The sequence below is a fragment of the Erinaceus europaeus genome, chromosome 20 (genome assembly GCF_950295315.1).
Source record: "Erinaceus europaeus chromosome 20, mEriEur2.1, whole genome shotgun sequence".
NCBI lineage: Eukaryota > Metazoa > Chordata > Mammalia > Eulipotyphla > Erinaceidae > Erinaceus > Erinaceus europaeus.
Window position 1 is genome coordinate 46,443,637 of NC_080181.1, and position 19,923 is coordinate 46,463,559.

General features: G+C 39.2%; 2 protein-coding genes across 12 annotated transcripts in view; one reads left to right on the forward strand and one right to left on the reverse strand.

Annotated features, from left to right (window-relative positions):
* ADAMTS17 (ADAM metallopeptidase with thrombospondin type 1 motif 17) overlaps nt 1-19,923 on the forward strand; it is a 332,233-nt gene that overhangs the window by 267,260 nt on the left and 45,050 nt on the right. The window lies entirely within an intron of this gene.
* Nucleotides 1-19,923, reverse strand: part of MEF2A (myocyte enhancer factor 2A) — a 104,309-nt gene that overhangs the window by 9,693 nt on the left and 74,693 nt on the right. For 6 of the 11 annotated variants that reach the window (XM_060179318.1, XM_060179324.1, XM_060179317.1 and 3 more), the window contains 6 exons: nt 13,088-13,219; nt 12,884-13,021; nt 10,429-10,648; nt 9,595-9,654; nt 6,181-6,368; nt 891-914 (listed from right to left, as the gene is read on the reverse strand). In XM_060179318.1, the coding sequence (XP_060035301.1) occupies nt 891-914; nt 6,181-6,368; nt 9,595-9,654; nt 10,429-10,648; nt 12,884-13,021; nt 13,088-13,219 (762 nt within the window). The remainder of the gene's footprint in view (nt 1-890; nt 915-6,180; nt 6,369-9,594; nt 9,655-10,428; nt 10,649-12,883; nt 13,022-13,087; nt 13,220-19,923) is intronic. The other 5 variants (XM_060179320.1, XM_060179316.1, XM_060179321.1 and 2 more) reach the window with 5 other exon arrangements.

The following is a 19,923-nucleotide window of genomic DNA, read 5'->3' on the forward strand; positions in this document are numbered from 1 at the left end:
CGCTTTGTGCCACGTGTGCTTAATCCGCTGCGCTACCGCCCGACTCCCTCAGATATTCTAAACATACACAGCATACATACATGCAACTACTGATAGTACAGTTTAGCCGTATAGATGATAGATAAATAGATCTAAAACTGTGGGAACAATCTCATTTTAAGGACAGATCACGGCATCCTTATTTTAAAAAGAGAAATTGTGAAAAGCACACCAGCATGCAAAGCACACCAAAAATCAAATAAGCCAACACAAACCTTCCCATGCAGTCTGGCTGGCTGCCCATTGCTAAAACTGAACATTTTTCAGATCTGACTCCCTTTAAAACCACCTATCCAGCAGCTGGCACTAAATTCATGATTGTTCTGTGATGACTAGATTAATTCACAGGGAAGATCAGCTAGGCTATTTTTAATCAAATTCATATTCTAGAAAAATGTCAATAGAAACCATTTATTCTGGGGGGAAATAATAAGAACAATATCTTTTTTTTTTTTTAAATCTGTGGACGTGGACATTCCTCAGTAAACAGGGAACCCCTTGTGGCTTCGATCTCAAACAGGATGCAATGACTCCAACTGTGAAAAAGGTGACCTCACCAAAAATGATGTAATCTTTTTGAAAGAAAGAGAAATAACACAAGACCGTGTGTTACAATCTGAGGAACTCTGAGGGTGAAGTCATTTTCTAAAAATATCTTAATTTGGGAAACTATATAAGGTATTTTGTATCTATCTTTCCTTTAACAAACTTCATACTTCTGAGTAAACTGGTTTAGATATTGGAAGTTTTTACATAGAACTTAGGAGAAAAAAAAAATCTAACCCATGGGAACACTGGTTAGTACTATCTACATTGTTTTCAACTCCCTTCAAGCAGAAACCCACACTCACCAACTCCAACTCCTCTTCCTCCGACTGCACTCAGCACATAAGAGGGATGAGAGAGTTACTTAAGACTGTTAGTACTTGAAAGCAAAACAGTTCCTTAGAAAAACATTTCGACACCAACCGTTGTTTAGAAGTACAGAGAGATGACTGCAATGAACATAAGCATAAAAGCACTGTTTCTGAATCTGCAGTTACCTTCAAAAGATAAGATCTTTTAAATTCTCCCTCAGCTTGGTCTGCTCGGATACTGCTATGATATTTAAAAGAGCTCAGCCATGGTAACCTGTTTGTAATAGGAACCTTGAGAATATTCTGTACTATTTTTTTCTTTATTTTTCTGAGACACCTGCAGCATTTCTCGTTGAGTTTCCCCTCTGCAGTTGGGGATCAGGGGGTTGAACTCGAGTCCTTATCCATGGTAGCATGTGTGCTCTACCAGGTGCCCTGGCATTCCTACCCACCTGATCAAACATGTCTACTTATTTCTTACTAGAGTCTGTGTAACAATGTAAAATAGCACTTGTATAGCTTTATCATATTCAAATGTTCACAAGTCAATTTCAATAGAGAAAAACCATATATGGGAAAACGAAGCACCCCCACCCCAACCCACCCGAGCTGCTGAGCTCTGGTTTATGCTGGTGCTGAGGATTGAACCTGGGACTTTGGAGCCTCAGGCATGAGAGTCTTTTGCATTACCACTATGCTAACTTTCCTGCTCCTAGAAAATGCTAAAATTCCAAGCAGCAGACTAGGGAGAATAGCTCGATACTGCAAGCCTGAGACCTCTCGGGCTCAGTCTCTGACACTTAGTATGCTAGAAGTGTGTGCACATATGTGGCCTGTGTATGTACCTCAAAAAAAAAGTCACCTTTAAAAATCCCAATCAGTGAGTTAGGGAAAACAGTCCCCCCGACCCCCAACTTGCACGTCTGAGGTCCTAGAGACAACAGGTTCAATCCTCGCACCAACTTTATGCCAGAGCTGATTAATGTTCTGATCTCTTTACTTGGTTTTTTTTTAAGCATCACTGAAAATCAAGTCCCAATCTTATCTGCAAATAACTGGTGTGAACTAGGAAGAAAAATAACCACAAAAATCAAACTGTAAGGTACTCTTGGAAGCATGAGGCTTCCATTTTAGCCTGCAGGGCTGCAGATGGGAATGGCTCCTATCACCACGTGAGCACTCCACACTGATGTTTCCTGATTTTACACACTTTTCACATCATCTTGATTGAGACTGTGCTGAACTTGGAGCTTTGACCCCTAGTATCCCATGTGTCTGAAATGTTCATCTGGTTCTCACACTCTACCTACATACCAATCTAGCCTTAATCTTTTTTTTAAAAAAAGACAAAAAAACCTTAATAAAGTGGAAGGTCTTCTACATCCATTTCTTGCATCAAAATAGCTATCCTAAACTTCCTTTTCCCCAGTTCTTTTTTGATATATGTTGCTTTTTTTTAAGTTTTTATTTGGGAATTAATTTAGGTCTAGATTACAACTGCAGAGACAGAACCTCATTATTCCCCTCACTAGCTTCCCAGGGAAACAGTAACTTGTTAAGACTAACAAAACAAATAGAAGTAAAGCCACTGCTTTCCTTTGTATTTCACCTATCTTTCCAGAATGTCCTTGTTCTCATCTGAGATCATTTCACACATTAGTTGTCATGTGCCCTTAATTCTTTAGTCTTTCCTTGTTCTCTCTGACCTTGACAACTTCTAGAAGTCAGGAATCTTGTATGAGGTCCCTCACTGTGAGTCTGTTAATGTCTCGGACACAGCCTGGACTGTGGGTGCCACAGAGGTGGTCTTAGCACACCGTCTCAGAAGGTGCGTGTCCCTTCATCACAGTGAGCGACCTTGAGCTTCTAGTGTCTTCCAAGAGTCTCCACTGTAAAATCACTGTTTTCCTCACTGTTTTCAGCCATGAGTTGGGGAGAGACATTTTGAAGCTATACAAATATCCTCTTCTTCCTTGAACTTCTGCTTACTAATTTTAGACCCCCCTCTTTATCATGTCTGAACAATCATCTCTGCACTGTGGTGTTACAGTGGCAATTAGCTGTTTCTCTAAGGAGTAGTTCTCCCTTCCTTAGTCAGGTATTCACTTACAGTTGCTGAGTCTGTTCCTTAACAAAGTGGTTATCACTTAGTACTACTATTATCTAGGGATTCGTCTTGTTTTGTTGAATTTTTTTTACCAGAGCACTGCTCAACTCTGGTTTATGATGGTGCAGGGAATTGAACGTGGGATTCTCAGGCATGAGAGTCTCTGCATAACCGTTATGCTGTCCGCCCTGCCCAGTGCTGTTACTCAGTTGCTCAAATTGTTTTAGTTTCGGCCACCGGGAATTCTTCTGGTAGGTTGGTTCCTGTGATCTTTTAAGATTCACTGTTGAAACTTGTTTCCCTGCCCTACTTCTCCAAGTTGAATCTTTCATAACAGTGTTTAGATTTTAATCTGGTTATAAACAAATAGTAAAAAGACAAATTGTCAAATTTTTTTCTTCAAGAGGAAGGTTATACTCAAGCAGTCTGTAAACTAAAGAAATCTGGAGTAACCACATTAATTTACAACAGTGGAGACTTCAGCTAGGAAATGCTGTCACAGATGAAATAACTGATAGAACTAAAAGGAGCAGAAATATCTACCCTCTGATTAACTGAAAATCAGTATCGATCTATAACTCAAACTGACGTGAAAGTGTTAAACATGTCACTTAACAGAACATGGAATTTCCTCAAGGGGTCTTGGGACATTCAAAGTAGACCAAGTGGGCTTCATGTCAACAAGTCATTATTTGCGCAGTTGTTACATTCTTCTGTAATTCCATTTTATCTATACTGCAAACATTCTTTAATCAGTTCAGCTTCAAATATATTATCACATTATGTAAATGGTAAAGACCTATAGCAAATTTCCAATCCCTTCCTCTCATCATTTATGGTCAAATATTTTGTTTTCACATGTGCTAGAAACACAAAATTACCACTATTTTTGCTTTAGTATAAGTATAAATCAGCTGTCTTGTAAAGAAATTAAAAAAGGAGATACCTAGATCGTGGCTTCTAATACCATTTTCCAATTAAAAGAACCAAGGTTCCTTGGAGAAATGTCTGATTTTGGGACAAGAAATATATAAGTCTGGATCATTCTGTGGTGCCAGAAAATAGTATCCAAGAGCCCATAAGACAGAGACAACAGAAGTCCCTCCTGCAGAAGCTCTGTTCTTAGGGAGGTGGTGACTTCCTACCAGACTAGGAGGGTAGATGACTTAAATGCAAGGTCGCGATGCACCTTTGCTATGATGTGATGAAAATGGCACTTTAGTTACAGGGCCTTCCTCCTCAAGCTAGAAAACCTAGTGTGACCATGGAAAGAAAGGAAAAAAATTATCAGAAAAATTCCCAATTGCGAAATGGCTGGCCAGTGTCCCTTAAATTTGCTAAGGGATTAAAGCAAGGTAAGTCTTAGCAACTATCACAGCCAAGGGGAGCATAAAGAAACCTGACTGCTCCATGAAATGTGGCGTCCTGGATTGGATCTTAAATCACAAAAGACACAAGGTTAGAAACCACAGCTCTCTCTCTCTGAATGTAGGACTCAGTGTAGGCAACTTTCTGTACCGCCACTGTAATCCTTGTATACACTGAAAACTGTTTTCAAAAAAGAGGGCTGTAAATGCAGGGAAAGTGAATTGTATTTTAGCTTTGCTTGTTCCGTTTCTACTTTTTTTTTTTTTTTTTAGTATTTTATTTGGAAAGATGGAAAAGACACCTGCTTCACCGCCTGTGAAGCGACCCCCCTGTAGATGAGGAGCCGGGGGCTCGAACCGGGATCCTTGCACCATGTGCACTTAACCCGCTGTGCTACCACCAAACCCCCTACTCTTTCATTCTTTGTATAGATCCAGACTTTTGCTGGTATTCTCTTCATCCTGAAGGAAGGACTGCCCTTAGCACTTCCTGTAAAGTAATTTTGCTGGTAATAAACCTCATGATTTTTCTTCATCTTTATTTATTGGATACACACAGCCAGAAATTGAGAGGGAGAGAGACACCTGCAGCACTGCTTCACCACTCATGAAGCTTTCCCCCTGCAGGTGAGGGCTCGAACCTGGGTCCTTGCGTACCGTAACATGTATGTACAACCAAGTGTGCTACCACCTGGCCCTGCAAAAAAAGTGTTTATTTCCCTGTCAATTTGAACGATACTGCTAGGTCCCAGAATTCTAAATCGAAACTCCCTAGCCCCACTTTAGGACTTAACTAGGTTACTCCACTGTTGTGTTGCCAATAGTTTTTAAGGTGGCACTATATGATCCCATTTAGTCTGATAAACAGCAAAACTTTCAAGGACTGTGAACTTTGTTTTCACTCTTTCTATTTGTTCATATAATTCCTGTTGGGGCTGAATTTCATTGTTGCTATGTGTCTGCCCTCAGTTTACCCCAGGTGCTTTGACTCTAGGTTTGCCAGAGTTTTTGTTATTTTCTCAACTGTTCCAAGCCTTCCCCTCTAAGCTATGCCTCAGAACACGCCTTCTTAATCACCCTGCCACCCACAGGCCAAGATAGATACTTCCTTGGCTACAGTGGGATATGCATCAGTGAACTGAGGGCTTCTTCAGGATATTCCCCGGTCCCTTCTGTGTTAGCCTCTGATATACACCTGACCTCCAGAGAGTCACTTATCATCTGCATCTTCCCAGTTTTTTTTTAAAGGTTAGGAGCAACAAGTTAACAATAAAAAAATGTGTGGAAAGACATTCGGCAATCTCTAAGACATACAAACACTGAATTATGTAAAGTCTAATAGCATCACTCTTGCTGAGCAGCTGCATGGATATAACACCTATCTTATCATTTACAGTGCTAAGAATGGTTTTAAAATTTGCATGTGTACTCTAATTTTTTTCCACCAAGAGGATAACAAACTCCTTCAAAAACACTGCCCTAGAATTCAAAAGCAAATAAAGCTGGAACTGTCTGTATTCTTCATTGAGTTAAATAGGGAGGTGCTTTGAAAAGGAATGAACAAAAAATTGTGGAGAATAACTCGTGTGTCTAACAAAGAATGTAATTTATCAATTTAGGGGTGAGAGCGCTAAGCAAATATTCCAGCCTGGCAGAATTTGCCCACCCCCCAAAAAATCTGTTAACCTGTACAGTATTTAAATTAGTTGCCTCTTCAAATTTATACGGTCTACATTGTCTGGACGTGCAGAAGATCCCCACAGAAACTGGGCGACATGTAAGAGCAAAGAGGGGGGAAGCTTCACCATACCAGTGGAGGCATCATGCCTTTGCTCGAAGGGGGGATGACGACGCGGAGATCGGGTTTTCGGCTGTTCATTCCCAGGGTGCCACCCCCTGGAGGTGGGGGGGACTTGGTGGGCATGACCTTGCCTATGCTGTTTGCACCAGTTGTTCCAATCAGACTCGGAGAAGCTCTTGGGTTTACAAATCCATTCCCTAGAAAAAGGAATAATTATTCATTAACATGAAAATAGTCACTAAATGCTTCGGAACAAGTTTAAAATACATATGCAGCTAATGTGACCTGTGGGGAGAAATTTGAAACATGATTTTTTTTTTTTTATATTGATGTCATCGTTATTGGAGATACCTGCTTCACTGCTTATGAAGCGACTCCCCTGCAGGTGGGGAGCCAAGGGCTCGAACCGGGATCTTTACGCTGGTCCTTGCACTTTGTGCCACCTGACCTGTGCTTAACCCACTGCGCTACTGTCTGACTCCCCCTTTTTTTGTTTTAAATATAGTAATTTTATTTCTAAGAAGAGTCATAGCTAATATACTGCTATTTTTCAAAATGATCTTTGAAATTGTGGACAAAAATAGCTTAAACAAATTTCTATTTTTTTTTTCTAAATTATAGTAAGACATGACAAAAAGTATACTGTTGAATGAAGATACTTATTTAGAAATAAGGTATGCATGGGAGTCGGGTGGTAGCGCACATGGCGCAAAGCCTAAGGATCCTGGTTCGAGCCCCCAGCTCCCCACCTGCAGGGGAGACCCTTCATAGGCGGTGAAGCAGGTGTCTGTCTAACAATGGCAACATAAAGAATAATAAAGTATACAAGGCACATTGTTTTCTTTCCCCTGATGAAATGCTAGCAACTGAGATGAGAAAAAGTCCCAGGATAATATAGATTTTTCTTCAATTGGAAACAATACATTATATTCACTATCCTAAATTTCTATAGGGACATCTACTGGGGAGAGGCAACTGGCAAGGTCTGTGGCCTGAGACACAGGACCCTCTGTCTTTAATAAAAAAAAAAAAACCTTAAGGAAATGCCTGATGCCGCTCAGCAGAAAGGCCCTCACTTCAATGACTCTTCCTTTATTAAAAATAGATGTGAGGGAGCTCCCCGAGTCCCTCCAAATAGGACTGAAGAGAAAGGAAAAAAGAGTAGGCCCTGTTATGCTTAGTTTGTATCACTTCTGCATCTTTTCAGCTATATATTAGTATTCTATTTAAGCCCATCGAGATGTGTTTTCCTAGCTACAATGGAAATATCTACATCTATAACAAGTATACAAGAACCTTAGTGTTTCCCTATGAAAGAGAGACTGTACCTGCTATTTTAATCTCTAAGTGGATAGACAGCTAATAAAGCAGGAAAGAGGATGATGTGCTTTATTAAAATCTAGGGGTTAGTGTTAACTCCCCATAAAAAAAAAATGCAGGTCACTCAAGTATTTTAAAAAAATCAACTGTATAAGTGAAATATAAAAAAAATAACTTACCATGTATAAAATGTGATTTTTTAACAATAAATGAAGGCTTTGTCATAAATGTTATTTTAACTATAATGTAAAAACACTAAAGCCTACATTTTCTTTTAAGAAGTATGAAAGGGCAACACAACCACAGAGAGTGGGTTTAATCTGAGAAGATTTTAGGGAATTAACTCCTGAGCTGTGTGAAAGGACAGGAGGCAGGCTTTCTGAGAATGAAACACTTGAGCAGGTGTGAGGAGGACAGCTGTTCCACTCCTTCCTAAAAGCATCTATACAATCTACTAGAAATACATATACTGGGCCTAATCAAAACTGAGTGTCCTCAGAAGTAAAATATTTTGCTTCCAAAGAGCTGTAATTAGTTATGATAAAAGTTTGAGTGGAAGAGAAATGTGATTACTGAGAGGTGGCAGGGTGCTTCTCCAGAGCCACAGGGAAGAAAGAGTTTAAGTGACAGAGATGGATTCAAATTCTTGAAGATAACATAACTAGGAAAAACGGCTACTATTTTCACAAATCTCTTTATGTTTAGTTTGCTGAAATGAATGCTTTGCCACTGTGAATGAAACAGTTTTATTGTTGAATCCTAACCATCACGGTTTCAAGGAGCAAACAGTTGTCATTTAAAATGTCAGGATTCCAGATGATCTGGGTCTCCAGTTCCTTCCATGCTACTCTCAATTCCTCTAGCCTTCTCCAAATTCTATCAAATTTTATTGCACTTTGGATTAAAGGTGTTTCTCTTCATTACGTAATGGCATGACTGTGTCCTAAACCCGTCTAACCTTAGAAGATTCCTGTTTACCTGAGTACACATTGAGATGCTCAAAGATATACTCTAGAACACTGGATGATGTACAAGTCTAGTAACTTACCAGGTGGAAACAAGATAATCTCACCTGATGTACTAAGTACACATGTTACAGTGTGCAAGGACTGGAGTGAGCCCCCTATCAAATAAAGATTGCTTCAAGAATTGGTTTTAGAGAATTTGGCAATTTTTCTTACTGAAACTTTCAACTGATAATGAAGTATCTCTTAAAGGCTATACTTTTGAATCACAACTAAATGAATTCAATACAGATTTTAATCTACTTGATTTTCATATAATTGGATATGTTCATTTCCCACCACACCTTCATCAGCCATGTTATCATACATGTAGATTAGTTAAATGCCCATCTGCTTATTAGATATTTCCCCATTTGTGGCTTGCAGTTTGTTTTACTTAAGAATGAGGAACAAGGGAGTCGGATAAAGCAGAAGGATCCTGGTTCCAGCCCCCGGCTCTCCACCTGCAGGGGAGTAGCTTTACAAGTGGTGAAGCAGGTCTGCAAGTGTTTATCTTTCTCTCCCCCTCTGCCCTATCCAATGACAGCAACAACAATAATAATAATAACCACAAGGGGGAAAATGGTCTCCAGGAGCAGTGGATTCATGGTGCAGGCTAGAGGGAAAAAAAGAACTCATGGCCAGGGAAATAACTAGTAGACCAAGAATGAGACTGATACTTGCATATTGTGCTGCTTTGCCACGTCACAGGTTCAAGCCTAACTTCCACTGAATTAAATCTTAGGTCTTGGTGCTGTGGTCTCTCTCTGCCTCTATTATCTTAAAAGATAAAATGTGGATCCAGCAGCTCAACCTGGAGGATTAAGAACTTTACAGTTCTCTACACTGACTCAAGATGGGGCACACCCAGACGACACTGTCTAAAAGACTGCCCAGGTCATGTTTGGGTGTATTAGCAATTTTCCCCTCTTAAGAGACTAAAAGGAACCATGGAAGCACTTAAAAGTATAAAGTGTAGTAGTCACATTATTTTGTCATCGGGGCTTTTCTACTCCAGGTGAGCTGGCTTTAGACAGAGATGGTAAGAGGTGTAAGTAATAAGCTAGTCTTAGGAGTTAAACAGCTGAAATCCACTTACCCACTGGACTGTTTCCGGCTCCATTTGGTACTGTGAGATCTGAAGTGCTCATCAATCCACCTGGCATTATTAGAAGAAGGCAAAGAATGAATATGGCTCTACATGACTGCATGGATGGTGGAACGGTGTTCTGGCTTCTCTCTCACACAATGCAAATGAAGAGTTGGACAAGACTGTTCAGCAGTACCACAGATGCATAAAGCCCAAGATAGACCGCCAGTATTACATTAAACACAAAAACTAGTCCAGTCTGAATTAGGTGTTAATGAGTGGCATGATGGAAAAGTTATGACTCATTTTTGTATAGAAAAATGTCATGACTTTTCCAACAACTCAATGTGTGTGTCAAAAGTCTATATATGATATCAAGTTCTCACTATAGCTCCCTTTCTGGGTGTCAATACCTAATAGTACATGTGAAGAGGCATTGGCTATCTGCAGAACTATTACTCTAGGTTCAAGGGAAAGGCATACAGAATAACGCAGGAGATGAAAAACACCCTCGATGTTCAGTCCGGTAAGTCTATCTCCACCTTTCAAGATTTCTTTCAACTTCTGTGAAACAGCCCACAGCATTCCTCCATCATATGAGCTGCTGAGAATGAAGCCGGGTCACTCCTTTGGGCCTATTTTTTTAACATGGTCAGCTGTACTTTAAAATAGGCTGTTTTCTGCCTGTCCAAGTATAGCTTTCCCATAATGTTGAACCCTCGTAGACTGGATTGGTAGTGACTTTTGCTCATCAAAGCAATACACTTGAGCAGAACAAGGAGATGCTTGTTCATTTGTTTCTTTTTCATTAAAGAACCAACAGAACAGATATCATTCACATACCTGAATTGCCAGTACTTGGTGGTCTCTGTGGAGCACCAGGGGATACATTCCTGTGTAACGTGGCTTGAGGTGGAGAAAGCATGCTTGAGTCTGCTAATGTCGAGCTGGCTGCCAAAGATGGGGACACAAGTGAACTCCCTGGGTTAGTGTAGGACAAAGCATTAGGGCTGGTCACAGGGACTGTGACAGACATTGAGAAGTTCTGAGGTGGCAAACCAGGCTGTAAACAAAGAAAAGAAAAATTTCAATATGGTAAAGTAACTCTAGGTTACTGTAAGTTACTAAAAATAGCAGGATAGGGCTCTTAGACATCAGTTTGCAGATATAACCTTTTATCATAGTTTTTTGAACATAAATATAACTGATGCAAAATATTTTCCATTATACTTAAAAATGATAATGTATATATGTAAATATTGAGAAAATTAGAGGTCAGATCTGATATTAAAATGTTGTAAATTGAGGCATTACAAATGTCAGTGTTAACCAAGTAAAAATAATCAGCATTTTAAAGCAAACCCATTTCATAACATTGCATTTCTATGGGAGATCGCAAATATAACAAAATAAGAAAAGTGTATATGCATATTACAAGCTCAATACATCAAATCTGGGGCATTATAAATAAGTGCTGGTCTGGCATTAACAATGGGTAAAACTTAAATCGCGTGATTGGTACACATAACACAATGCAATCTGACTATAATGAAAAAGCCATGAAACATTCCAAACAATGAAACTACTAAATATTTTTGTATTCTTCAAAGTGCATGATGATTAAGTTGAAAATACTATCGTCCCTCTAATATATTTTCCTTCATTTACAACACATTGTTAACCATGATGAATGACAGCCTTCTTTGTAAAGCAAGGTAAAATAAATTTTCCCTACCTTTTAAAATCTATTTTTCACAAACTTTTCCTTATAGTATGGGATGACTTTTTTTTTTTTTTGGCCTCCAGGGTTATCTCTGGGGCTCGAACCAGTCCAGGTGCGCTTAACCCCTGCGCTACCACCCAGCCCCCAGGATGACTTTTATAGAAATTATCTATGATACATATTTTCAGGCAAATTAAAAATAAATATATCTTAAAGGATGTATATGAAATTGCTGGAATGTCTGAAGTATTGGAAAATTAGAACCAGAAAAGCTGTCTTATTTCTTGCCAATGAATCCACCAGTCAGAAAATTGTTCATAAAGCTAACAAAGGAACATGAGCCTAAAGAATTTTTTTTTTTTTTGCCTCCAGGGTTATTGCTGGGGCTCAGTGCCTGCACCATGAATCCACTGCTCCTGGAGGCCCTTTTTTCCCCCTTTTTGTTGCCCTTGTTGATGTCATTCATTGTTGGATAGGACGGAGAGAGAAAGACAGACACCTGCTTCACCGCCTGTGAAGTGACTCCCCTGCAGGTGGGGAGCCGGTGGCTTGAACCGGGATTCTTATGCTGGTCCTTGCGCCATGTGTGCTTAACCCGCTGCACTACCACCCAACCCCAAAGAACTTTCATGATACAGTGGAAAAAATGTAAATTAACAATCTGTTTTACAGCTAGTCTATGAATGAACATTGCTTCATTTTCCTCAGTAACTATAATGTAAAGAGAGAATGGGAGTTTGGGGGCATTTTACACAGACCCACATGGTAAGCCACTAACTACTCTTACAGAAGATCCACAGAATAGGATTTTTAAACAGCAAATTTTGTAATTAGTTCAACCATTTCATACTGTCACAATCTATTGAGTGAGAAGGACCAATATGAAATGATCTCATTTGTGGGATTTATGGGTAGAACTTAAGAAAAAAAGGACAGTAGTCTACGGCCATACCACCCTGAACATGCTCAATCTCGGAAGAAAAAAGGACAGTAAAGGACAACATAAGCTGGGACACAAACAGGGACTCTGGGGAAGCAAATGTCTCCCAAACATCTATCATGGGGAGATGAGGGGCTATACCTATGTGTCACTGGCTGTACTGTAAACTATTAACCCCCAATAAACATGAAAAATAAGAATGAAGAAACACATGATCCAGGAGGTGGTGCAGTGGATAAAGCACTGGCTTCTCAACCATGAGGTCGTGAGTTTGATCCCCGGCAGCACAAAGTGATGCCTGGTTCTTTCTCTCGAATAAATAAATTGCTTCAAAAGTCAGAGGGAGGTTTTATGCACTCTATAGTCAAGTAATCACAAAATTTATGTAAGCCAAATCAGTCACTTTAGTGAGGGAGAAATTGGCATCCAGGGTGCCCCAGTCATTAAAGGGACAAGAAATGAGTGGTAGAGCCTGAACTAGAAGATTTTCTCATTACTTCTGAGGTTCTACAAAACCAAACGCAAGGCTTTTGTTTTACTACTTATCGTTGCCACCACTGACTATGAAAATAAAAGAGCTGCATGGTCAATGCCTTCATGCAAGAGAGAAGCACAAACCACACTTCTGTACTCACTGCGATTTTATGATTCCGCATCATATTATCAAATTCTTCATTGATTTTTTTATATTTTTCTTCTGTATGTGGAGTTAGCACATAGGAAGTATCAGGGTCTGGGCTGTCGCACCCTCTGTGTTCCTTCTTGTTGAGAGCCTAAATAATGAAGTTAACAAAAAGGATCAACAAATAAAAAGTAGAGGTAATAATAAAAGTACTTACAGGGCCTCGTTTGAAAATAAAATCACTATCTTCATTTAGTTTGCTGAATCTGTCCTCCGAGAGTGGACTGTGCTCAAAGTAATCGTCAGCATCAGGGCTCTCACAACCATTAAGGCCTTTCTTTCTTAACGTCTGAAATACAATTGGAAAATTCACACACAAATGATACTAACTTGCCATGAGGATTTTTTTTTTGTAAAATTTATAAAGAGAGCACAGAATGAACTGAGTTACACAAGAGCCACTCAAATTATTTTTAAATATGCATAAATGTCCTGTAACTCTTCAAACAAGATACACCTTAGGAAGAAGTAAAGTTAGTTTTCCTGTTGACATCAAAAGAAAAGGAATGTCTTAAAGTTTGGATTTTCCCATTCCACACTTTCTAGAGAATACTAAATTGCTCTGACAGTTACAAGCTGAATCTGATTATGGTCTTAACGAGAACTGACATAGTGATGTATCAAAGTTATCACAAAACTTTTATAAACCAAACATTTCAGCAATTTCACATATATACTACTAATTTAAACATTTAATTTTTAATTCACAGGGGAGTGAATGAGAGAAGGGAAAGGGCTAGGGTTAACCCTAACCCTAATATCCGTAAGGTGGCAGCAGGGATTAAGCGCATTCACCTCTCTGGAGGGTCAGGCATGCAAGTTAGTTTTCTATCAAACTGTTAATCTCCCTGGTGCCACATGTACTTTTCTGCCTAAGAGTTTGTGCTATTCACCCGAAAGAAGTAGCATAATATCCCAATAATTGCATTCTTACTAATTGGTGCATTGCACCAAAATAAAGGACTTGGGGGGGGGGGGGTTTGGCAGTTTCAGGTCCTGGAGCATGATGGAGAAAGACCTAGGTTGGAAGGTGGAGTGTTATACACGTACCAACTACTGTATTTACTGTCGACTGTAAACCATTAATCCCAATTAAAAAATTAAATATATTTATAGTGCTTAGTAACATCACCCTCTACCTCCAAATAAAAAACTGTTAAGGGAGTCAGGCGGCGGCGCACAAAGCACAAGGACCCGGCTCCCCACCTGCAGGGAGTCGCCTCACAGTAGTGAAGCAGGTCTGCAGGTGTCTCTCTTTCTCTCCCCCCATCCTATCCAACAACAAAAGGAAATAAGAAAAGACAGGTTAATTAAAAAAAAAAGTTAAATACTGTCACTTTCCCACATAAATTTAAAGTTAAAAAAGCAAAATTAAGGATTTGTTATGTAGAATGTTCACATTATTAATGACTTTAATAAAATTGTTTCAGCATATTTCTTTCCTCTGCTTTTGTTATTAGCACTCTCCACAGCACTCCATGATAGCAGATTATGCACACTGGAATGACTTATTTAGTACCTAAAGAAAATTTAAGCCAAGGGATTGGAGATCTATGGACTAACAGTTTACTTGCAGACTGTCCAGATTGGTTAAAAAACTAGATCTTAAGGTAGATTTACTAGCTTCAACAACTTAAATCTCTTTTTGAGACTTGGTTTTCTATTCAACACAAAATAGTTTTATGAAGTTAACACATCCCAAGAAGACTATCTAACAGAACTTATTTAACAAATAAATGTTAATCAGTCTTATATGAGTTCACTAATAAAATTATTTGAACTAGTTTGTAATAATAGATCTTGGTGTCTCTTAAAACATGATTTACAATAATTATGCTTTATCTTACTCATTTTTCTCTCTGAAAAAAGTAATAATCTGTTTTGGGAGCATAATTTGTTTTGGGAGCAGGCTTAAAAATCTTAAACACTAGTATAGATATGTACATGCCAGGAAGTCTACACACAGCCTAAGTCTCGCCCCACCCCTCAGCCACAACACAATCACTAAACTATAGGAAAAAACAACGATATTCAACATTGGCTCCATGGCACTAAAGTTCAATGGGTCTAACATACATAGACTTTATGTATTCTCGGCATCAAAGGTTCTGTTGTTTAGAACTAAAAGATAAAAGCAAGTATCCTCCCCCTATCCATGGTGGCACATTTTGCTTGCCAACTCTCTGTAAGTTGCTATCAGCAGTGAAGATGTTAACACTCAGAAAACTGGAACACCGTGAACTCTCAGAGCCTGTACAGCCCTAGGAAGAGAACAGATACAGTAGGTGTCTGCACACAGATTTTATCATTTGCTGATTTAATTCTAACCTGAAACCTTGGTGTTTTCTTTTCATCTTTGTGTATCTTAAAACTAGTTAATTCAAAGTCTTGTCCTTTTGGGTATACTGAAATGTTTATCAATAAACTTTCTGCTAACAGCAATCACTTAGTCTGTATGATCTTTTTTTAATTACAAAATAAAAAAAGAATATGGTCACCGTGAACAACAATCACACAATTTTTTCACTGTACAACAATAGGGTTAACCCTACTTGCATTTGCTATCTCTAGTTCTGCAAACCCTCACTTCAGATGGGGTTCCTGTCACTGTGAGGGGATTTAAGAGGCTGTATCAGCTCTGCAGATAACAAGCAAATGTACCTCTGTTGCATAGCCAACTTGTGTCTTCTTATCACCAGAATATGAAGAGTTGTTTTACCATAAAAAGACTTTTTCTGTCTTCTTTATCATTACCCAATAGACTAGTGAAAGTTTCTCCTGTGTCACTGGTACTGACAAGTGGAATGCTGTAATCTATTAACAAGGCCAGACGAGGCATGTAAGAAACAGGTCAGCTTCATCTTTCTCACACACTTCAATTCAGGCATAACAGCAACACTTGGCTCACTGAAGAAAACAGTCTCAAAGGTCACATTATGAGGAACCTGCGTGTAAGTGGGAAGAAATTCATCAAGAGTACAAGCATTCTCCCTGCAAAGGCTGTTACTGATGTGTATAATGTTCCATTTTCAAGTAAACAAGACTTTAATATTACTTTATTCTAGTACGGCAAACTAAAAGGGAAACTGCTGTACCAACAACTTTTCAAATTTGAAAGGTATGTATCATTTAAACTGATATATCCTGGGTGCTGTTCTTTCTTTCTGAGTCAGGATATTGCTCAGTCCTGGTAAGAGAACTTGGGAGTCTTAGGCATGAGGTCCTATGGCAAAACCACTGTGATATTTCCTGGGCCCCCTGCTGCTTTTCTTAAAATTTCTAAAAGAGTCTGTTTTACTGACATTATGAACTTAAATTGGCTTGCTACAAAGTATTCTCACTCCTTTGTATAAGAATTTCAAGCATTTTTTTTAAACATTCTAACTGGCAAGAGTAGATGAAATCCTAAAATTAGCGCACCTAATATTTTCAATAGATTATTCCATAGAGGAGAGTCTTATTTTAATTTTGTAGCATTAGTTAAGTATATATAAAAAACATACTTTTCGGGATCAGGTGGTAGTGCAGTAGGTTAAGCAGAGGTGGCGCTAAGTGCAAGGACTGGCATAAGGATCCTGGTTCAAGCCCCTGGTTCCCCTACCTGCAGGGGAGTCGCTTCACAGGAGGTGAAACAGGTCTGCAGGTGTCTGTCTTTCTCTCCACTCCTCTGTCCTATCCAACAACATCAGTAACAAACAAACAAACAAACAAAAAACCCAATTCTGTTGTCACTACAAACTTAAATTCATTATAATTTTTAACAGCTTTTCTATGACTTTGGGTCAATTCAGTCAGGTGCTTTTTTTTTTTTTCCCCTCCAGAGTTATTGCTGGCGCTCAGTGCCTGCATCACAAATCCACTGCTCCTGGAGACCATTTTTTTCCCCTTTTGTTGCCTTTGTTGTTTTATCATTGTTGTGGTTACTGTTGTTGGATAGGATAGAGGGGGAGGAGAGCAAGACACCTGCAGACCTGCTTCACCGCCTGTGAAGCGACTCCCCTGCAGGTGGGGAGCCGGAGGCTCAAACCAGGATCCTTGCGCTTCCGCCACGTGAGCTTAACCCAACTCCCAGTCAGGTGCTTTTCTATATAACGTCATGCAACCTGTAGCTGGAAGATGGAAAATATCTATAGAAAAGTTAACATTCACCTTTAATATCCCTTACATAAAAAACATTGTGAAAGATTTTTACATGGATCCAAAATAAATGTTAAATGTCTTTTATACATATACGGAAAGTGTCAGAAGTATGTAAAACTATGAATAGTTTACAGCTCATTCTGCATTATCCATTTTTACACTGTGTGTGCCTATCTGTCCTTAAGCTATTCTCCAAGTCTATACATATATCATCTGTAAAAAGCTGACAGTAATACAGAAGAAAAAACAACAGTATTTACAGACCCGCAAATTACTATGTCTGATGAAAGTTCAACTGGTTTTACTCATTGTGAAAGAGTCTACGAAGCAGATTAATTTTTCCCTTTTGATAGCCTAATCCATTTATCTGATTTTTAATTTGCATGTTAACAACTACTGCCCCACTTTAGTAATTAACAAGTGAAATTCACTGACTTGTGTAAATGAGAGCCATGATTCTATTTTTTGAAAATTATTTTTAACAATTATAACAGTTAAATTATCCTTGACTTGTGATTTAGAGCAGATCTAAACTCAAGGGGGAAAATTCCTAGTAACTCATTAAGACTTACACTGGATTAGGTACTGACTTTTAGGAGAGGGGGAAAAAAAGTCAATGTTATTATTTCAAATGTAAAATAATCTAGTATCTGATTAATGACCTGTTAAAAAAATATGATCAAAGAAGCTTGTGACCTTCCAATAATGTTTTTAAGAGAGTAAAGAGCAGGACAGAGGCTGGGGAGAGGTTCAACAGTGGAGTGCATGCCTTACATGCAGGAGGCTCTGGATCTGACAGGCCCAGCACTGTAGACAATGCTTATGTCGTGCTCTGGCAGCCTAGTCAACTGACCAGTCTAGTCCATTCTCTCAAAAACAAAACAAAAAACTTAGTTCTTAATTCTGTGGCAATTCATAAATTAACTGTTACTTACCACAGAATTAAGCATGCTGCTGTCTAAATTTCTGAAGCCCACAATGACCTGAAGCTGTGCTCCCTTTACCTTTGAAACTACCAAGACCTGAAGTGAAATGGGCTAAGTGGACATAGAGCCTTATGGAGCCTCCTGTAAACTTTTCAAATGAGAAAAGTCCTCCTTGTCTATATTAAACAATTGTTCCTACACAATTCATGAGGCCCGGGGTAGCACACTTAGTTGAGCGTGCACACTACATTGCACAAGGACCCAAGTTCAAGCCCCTGGTCCCTACCTGCAGGGGGAGAGCTTTGCAAGTGGTGAAGTAGAGCTACAGATGTCTCCCGTTCACTATCTCCCTCTTGATTTCTGACTTGTCTCTATCCAATAAAAACAAAGATAGAAATTTAAAAAACACAATTCATCCAAAATAATGAGATTCGGGTGTGGAGGTGGCTCAGCTGTGACCTATACATGTCAAGTTATGTGTTCTATCACCAGCCCTACAGTAAAAATAAAATGTATAGCTGGCCGGTTAGCTTAGTTGGTTACAGCGTGGTGCTAATAACAAACAAGATGTATAAAGGACAGAACTGCACCAGGGTCCAGAGAAATACCACCTCTGTTAGAAGGCTGGCCTGCCTGTCGTACCATGTACACAGACCCAGGATCTAGCACTGTGACGTGTTTTTCCTCACCCCCATCCACCCCCCTCACCTTAAAAAAAAAAAAAAAGGTATGCTAAGAGCAGTGAAATCATACATTCAAGATCCAGGCAGTGCCAAAGAAAAATTTATGTGTACACCAGTAATTTCAATCACACAACCCTCTCCTTTCCCCTCTCTATTTTACCATCAACACTCTGTAATGACAGTGTTTTGAATTCTTTATAGATTTATCATATATCCTAAAGTAATTAAATTGTGGTTATATTCCAGTGTATCTGAGTAGAACATATGCACTGTATTATTTTGCTGGGCTTTTTCACATGTTTATGAAATTCATCCATACTGTATTACATAGTTTGTTCATTTTCACTGAATATTGTATCACATTGTACATGGAGGGAAATTTGTTCATTCTTCTGCATATAGGTATTGGAGTTGTCGCAATGTTTTGGGAAAACAGCTCCACGCACTATTTTGCACTACTGTGTACATAAATTTCTCTACGTTGTATTCTTAGGAGGGAATTATTCATAAAATGGTCAACTTCAGTTATCCTGAATAGTGTCAAATGTTTTAAAGATTCGTTTATGTACAGGGCCAGTGATGCAATGGGTAACACATCTGACTATAGATGACAAGATTCCTTTGTGTGAGAGAAGGAATTCTACTAGTATTTGCCTTATTTAAGCCATCTAGATTTGAAGGGGTTTTTTGTGGTGGTGCTGGTGGTGAACATGACAATAAGATAATTAGTCTTTCTGTACCTTCATGATTCTGCTTCATTAAATTATATACATATATATTCCTGGAAATCTATCCAGTGGATCAAGATTTTGAGGTACAAGAAGAGTCTGTGTTCTGAATGAATAGAATTATATCTGTTGGAGGCCAGGCTGTGGTGCACCAGGTTAAGGGTACATAGTCATAAGTAAAGACCTGTGCAAGGAACCAGGTTCAAGGCCCCAGCTCCCCAACTGCAGGGGGGATGCTTCCAGGGAAGACATTTGTAAAGATACTAGGCCGCAAGAAAGCAATTTATTTTAATTAGAAGTACAGGTTCCTAAAGCTTTTGAAATGTCTATAATAATGCTAAGTCTGGGGGCCAGGTGGTAGCGCAGCAGGTTTAAGGGCACCTGGCGCAAAGTGCAAGGATCCTGGTTCAAGCCCCTGGCTCCCCACATGCGGGGGGTGGGGGGGGCCTGCTTCACAGGTGAAGCAGGTCTGCAGGAGTCTTTCTCTCCCCGTCTTTCCTATTCGAAGATAACATT